This window comes from Protomyctophum parallelum (assembly GCF_964188405.1).
Source record: "Protomyctophum parallelum genome assembly, chromosome: 11".
In the NCBI taxonomy this organism is placed as follows: domain Eukaryota; kingdom Metazoa; phylum Chordata; class Actinopteri; order Myctophiformes; family Myctophidae; genus Protomyctophum; species Protomyctophum parallelum.
In genome coordinates, this window is record NC_139707.1 from 1,563,972 (window position 1) to 1,570,097 (window position 6,126).

The following is a 6,126-nucleotide window of genomic DNA, read 5'->3' on the forward strand; positions in this document are numbered from 1 at the left end:
TTTTTGCTACGACAGTAGTGTGCAATGTAATGTGTAATATGTGTCCCTCTGGGGTGAGGGTGGAAATATAACAGAACTCTGACTAGGGAGATAGGTGGGTTATTGTTCTGAGTTTTAATTAATGTAGAATGTAATTGGATGTAATTACTTACCTCTGTCATCGGTGTATGAATGTGTGTGTGAATGGGTGAATGTTTCTACATCCTGTCTGTCTGTCTGTCTGTCTGTCTGTCTGTCTGTCTGTCTGTCTGTCTGTCTGTCTGTCTGTCTGTCTGTCTGTTCCAGGGGGTCCTTGGGGGGGTTCCAGGGGTCTTCTACATCCTGACAGTTTTCTGAAAAAGCTATGTTTCTATGTCAGTCGTTCTTCGATTTTTCAAAAATAGCAGACCTACAATCTCGTAGCGCGCCACTCGGTGGCGCGCTACGAGCTTGTAGATCTTCTATTTTTCAATGGCTAAAGCATAACATAGTGCTAACACCAAAAGGGGTTCCCGTTCAGAATGGGTTGAACACTTTATCCATATTTTATATGTTGGCTATCTTTTTTTTAATAGTTAGTTATAGTATTTTAAACAAAAAAGGCTCTTTCACACACTTATGCCGCAGTGTGCCAGTGATCACCCTCCGTATTTGTGCCAATGTTGGCACTGGTGCCTAAGGTTGCCTTTAGACAATTTTAACCCATTTTGGGGCGGGAACCCCTTTTGGTGTTTGAAGCATTATGTTACACTTTAGCTATTGAAAAATAGCAGATCTACAAGCTCATAGCGTGGCACTCGGTGAGCTTGTAGGTCTGCTATTTTTGAAAAATCATGAAAGTGTGGCACAAATCTTTGAATATATATTCTTTCAGCGTGAACATTTTTTACTCAAATCTTCTGCTTCTGGGGGGTGTGGGGGGAGGGGTCCCTGGAACAACATATTTTCAGATGGGGGTCTGCGGCCAGTTACATATAATTTTTGGGGTCCTTGACATGAAATATTGAGCACCACTGATACAGAAACAGGTATTTCAGAAAACTGTCAGAATTTAGAAGACATTTTTTTTAATTTCGACGTCAGGCCTAAATGGGTTAAAATAGCCAATTACAAGCTCCGTTGTAACCAAATGGACCCAAAACAATCTCAGATTGAAAGGTGCAATAGACCACTAGATGTTGCTCTCTGAACACCTCTGTTTCATGAGGGTTCTTGCTTGACTCACATCTGTTCTGTAGGGCAGCAATATTATGCAGTTTGCAACGCTGCAATATGGTAGCCTGGCCAGTGTTCATTTTGACAGCTAATTCCAATTTAGTCTTTTGAATAACACACACTTTAGTTTTAGTCCTATTTTACTCATCTGAAATCGTCTAGTCTTAGTCTAGTCTTAGTGTTAGTCAACAAACCTGGTGGCAGCTTCCTCCAAGCGTTCCTTTAGGGGGGAAAGTACAAAGTTGCCCACCCCTGTATTATAACATTAATATACAGTATAGTCGGTGTCTGTGTTCCATGGTTCTATTTCTAACATTTTGAATGTACAGTGATTGATACAGACAGTGATTTACAGTGAGTGTTATGATGTTCACCATGATATACTAGAATGATAAACAGCATCTAAATCTAAACAGTGTTCTAAATGACATCATAGTCTAAAGACATGAGGATAGAAGTATTGATATATTTAACATGTCTATAATCTATCTATAGAGATGATAGAAGTATCAGTGTGTAACAATCGCCCTCTTCACAGCAAGGCAAATTATTAACTAAGGAATAAATCAGCAGGATGGTGGGGTTTACTCTGAACACTTTATGTAGGAAGTTGTAATTGACGAAATCACAGGTAAACAGTACACTTCACAATGACGTCTCTCCCTGTCTCTTTCCCTACTAAATTAAATAAACAAACAAGAAAACAAACTCAAACCAACAGTCAATAATTACATTCAAACCCCCCTCCCGCCCCAAACCAGTCCCAAAGTCAGCGAAACGCAACTGCGCGTCGAATTAAACAAATAATAAAAACTGCGTCCGACCTCCTCTTCCAACGAGTGATGTTTGGACGGAGTCTGTGGGAGAATGATGACAAAATGTGTTTAGTAAATATTTGGTGGGACTAAAACAGGCCGATGTGAGACATTAAGCAGCAGGTTTTGACTTGATTCATTGTTGTTCTACTTCCTACAGTGTGAATCATGGAGGAGAACACTGGACTAAACCTCAACGCTGTGAACCTCAACTCCTTACAACACGTGAGTCTGTCTGTCTGTCTGTCTGTCTGTCTGTCTGTCTGTCTGTCTGTCTGTCTGTCTGTCTGTCTGTCTGTCTGTCTGTCTGTCTGTCTGTCTGTCTGTCTGGGATCTATCCTCGGACCCTCCTTTTCCCTCTACACCATATCGGCTGAAAATATCTGATCTTCAAGCTCACAACGTGTTGCGTTGCAACATGTTGTGGAACTGGGGGGGTTCCAGGGGGTCCTTGGGGGCTTCCAGGGGTCCGTGGAGGGTTCCAGGGGGTCCGTGGGGGGTTCCAGGGGTCTTTGACATCCTGACAGTTTTCTGAAAAAGCTCTGTTTCTATGTCAGTCGTTCTTCGATTTTTCAAAAATAGCAGACCTACAAGCTCGTAGCGCGCCACTCGGTGGCGCGCTATGAGCTTGTAGATCTGCTATTTTTCAATAGCTAAAGCATAACATGGTGCTAACACCAAAAGGGGTTCCCGCCCAAAATGGGAGGATGGGTTAAACACTTTATCCATATTTTATACGTTGGCTATTTAAAAATAGCAGATCTACAAGCTCACAGCGCATCACTGCGTGCTGCGCTTTGAGCTTGTACATCTGATACTGTGTGTGTGTGTGTGTGTGTGTGTGTGTGTGTGTGCACGTGCGGTCGTGCTCCGTGCACGTATCATTCAGTGAAGGATGTATTTAATGTGTACTGTGTTGTTTTCTCATCAGATTTCCAGCGTCTCACTCTGGACACAAACACAGCACACCGTGTCCTCTCTCTGTCTGAGGACAACAGGAAGGTGACCCGTCAGGATGATCAGCGTCATTCATATCCTGATCATCCTGACAGGTTTGATAGATATCCTCAGGTTCTGAGTTCAGAGAGTCTAGATGAACGCTGCTACAGTGAGGTACAGTTCAGTGGACTGGTTAGGATAGGAGTGACTGACGGAGACATCGGTAGGAAAGGAGCGGGTCTGGACTGTGGGCTTGGAGGGAATGAACGGTCCTGGAGTCTGGTCTGTTCTGATGGTCAGAGTGGTAACCTTTACTCTGTCAGACACAATAATAAGGATACTATCCTTCCTATCGAACCCTCTGGCTCCAACAGAGTAGCCGTGTATCTGGACCGTCCCGCTGGGACTCTGTCCTTCTACAGAGTGTTAGAGGACGCTCTGACTCACCTGTACACCGTCCAGACCTCCTTCACTCAACCGCTCTACGCTGGGTTTGGGTTGAACCCTGACTCCTCTGTGTCTCTGTGTGAGGACAGACGGGCTGTGAGGACAGACAGACAGGCTGTGAGGATAGACAGACAGACAGGCTGTGAGGACAGACAGACAGGCTGTGAGGATAGACAGACAGACAGGCTGTGAGGACAGACGGACAGGCTGTGAGGACAGACAGACAGGCTGTGAGGACAGACAGACAGACAGGCTGTGAGGACAGACAGACAGGCTGTGAGGACAGACAGACAGACAGGCTGTGAGGACAGACAGACAGGCTGTGAGGACAGACAGACAGTGTGTTGTATTATAATGTAATAATCAGGAACAGGTGTGGTGGGGGGGGGGGGTGTTTACATAATCAATATGTTTTGGTTTCCATGGAGTCACTGTTAGGGTCATCTGGGGTCACGGTTAGGCGTCATCTGGGGTCACCGTTAGGGTCATCTGGGGTCACCGTTAGGGTCATCTGGGGTCACCATTAGGGTCATCTGGGGTCGTTGAAATGTAAAAGTAGCACAGTGGTTCTCAACCTGTGGGTCGAGACCCTCTTATTTTCTTAAGATTAGTTTTTGGCTTTTCTATTGTATTGTATTCTATTTATATTCTATAACAATCATATACCTCAAGGAAACACACACACACACACACACACACAAACACACACACACACACACACACAGTGTGATGTGCATTGGGTCCAGATGGTTCAAATGGAACCAAATGGACCGCGACGGGGCACGGCACCTCCAATAAACATCCACCCAATCCACTTCTCTCCACCTGAGTCGTGCCCTGAGAGACAAAGACTTTGAGAAGCTGTCCAGTGTTGTCCAGTGTGTCGCAGCGTGAGCTTGTAGATCGGCTATTTGGTGTAAAAACAGTCATTACGACCGCATCAAGGCCCGCCAAATGTTTTATTCCAAAGACTGACTAAAACTAAAACAGAAATGTGCTGCCCAAAACAACACTGTTGTCACAATGCTGTTATCTTATATAACTATATATTTGTTGTTCTATTTGAGATGTGTTGATTAAAAACATATTTACATTTCATGCTGTTGAACGCCTTCTTTGACCCTCCTATCATGTCCTATGACCCTTCTTTGAGGGGCGCTAGTCCCTCCTATCAGCAGCTTTTCAGGGTGTGTGTGACCCTCCTATGAACAGCTTTTCAGGGTGAGTGTGACCCTCCTATCAGCAGCTTTTCAGGGTGAGTGTGACCCTCCTATGAGCAGCTTTTCAGGGTGAGTGTGACCCTCCTATGAGCAGCTTTTCAGGGTGTGTGTGACCCTCCTATGAACATCTTTTCAGGGTGAGTGTGACCCTCCTATGAACAGCTGTTCAGGGTGAGTGTGACCCTCCTATGAACATCTTTTCAGGGTGAGTGTGACCCTCCTCTGAACAGCTTTTCAGGGTGAGTGTGACCAGAACGCAAACATTGAAGCTAAAAGTGAGGGCAGAAAGATTGAAGATGGATACGGTGAGGACACAACATTGCGATTGGCCGGAATGACATTCCGGATGATTTGATTGGTTGAACACGGAAAGTGATGTATGATGAATGATAAGAGCGCCCCTCACTTCACACGGGTGTGATTTTTCTTTTTCCTAACCCATTTCGGCCTGACGTCGAAATTTAAAAAATGTCTTCAAAATCCTGAAAAACCTTATGTTTCTGTGTGCTCAATATTTCATGTCAAGGACCCCAAAATAATATGTAATTGTCCACCGACCCCCATCTGAACATATGTTGTTCCAGGGACCCCTCAGAAGCAAAGATTTGAGTTAAAATGTTCACTCTGTAATAATATATATTCAAACATTTTCACGATGTTTCAAAAATAGCAGATCTACAAGCTCATAGCGGTGCCGCGCTATGAGCTTGTATAGATCTGCTATTTTTCAATAGCTAAAGTATGACATAATGCTTAAAACAACAAAATGGGTTAATGAAAGATGTTATACTTCCAGATTACTTCCATGTGTAACTATCATACCATGCGTTGTTACACTTTAAACTCCAGCTTCTCGCTCAAATGTTTTCAAAAACATGTTTAATTATAATAAACATAGACATTGTTTAGCTGTAAATGAACATTGCGTGTGTGTTTACGTCGTGGCTGTCATGTTTAATTATAATAAACAAACATCGTTTAGCTGTAAATGAACATTGCGTGTGTGTTTACGTCGTGGCTGTCATGTTTAATTATAATAAACATAAACATTGTTTAGCTGTAAGTGAACATTGCGTGTGTGTTTACGTCGTGGCTGTCATGTTGGAAACGGCAGTAAATCAAGCGGGCGCAGCTGGTGCTCCGAGGCTTTGATTAGGCATCGGTCTGTGTTACGGTTACGTAAGAACTTATTTCTTACGCTCCGTAAGAACTTAATCACACCCGTGGGAAGTGAGGGGCGCTAATATATGAAAGTAATCAAAACTCATGTTGATTATATAGGTGATGTAAAACAGACATTACATTCTCTTTATTGTTAATGGCATTTAATGTCTGTGTTTAGGGACAAGATGACGTACGTTTTCCCTTCGTTGTCAAGGGTTAGGGTTAGTGGCGTTAGTACTAATGGCGTTTTTAAAACAAACACTGAACTAAAAACAAACATTAAACCTGTATATATACTCACAAACAGACCTGCTGAATTCAGCCATTGACCAATCAGAATCAAGCAT

General features: G+C 43.4%; 1 protein-coding gene across 2 annotated transcripts in view; it reads left to right on the plus strand.

Moving 5' to 3' along the window:
* The window catches only part of LOC310867383 (NLR family CARD domain-containing protein 3-like), an 86,579-nt gene extending 81,961 nt beyond the window's left edge, over positions 1-4,618 (plus strand). The window contains exons 11-12 of one of the 2 annotated variants that reach the window (XM_083777421.1): positions 2,170-2,234; positions 2,941-4,618. In XM_083777421.1, the coding sequence (XP_083633547.1) occupies positions 2,170-2,234; positions 2,941-3,587 (712 nt within the window). In that variant the 3' untranslated portion in view covers positions 3,588-4,618. The remainder of the gene's footprint in view (positions 1-2,169; positions 2,235-2,940) is intronic. The other variant, XM_083777422.1, reaches the window with a different exon arrangement.
* Positions 4,619-6,126: the final 1,508 nt, after the last annotated feature.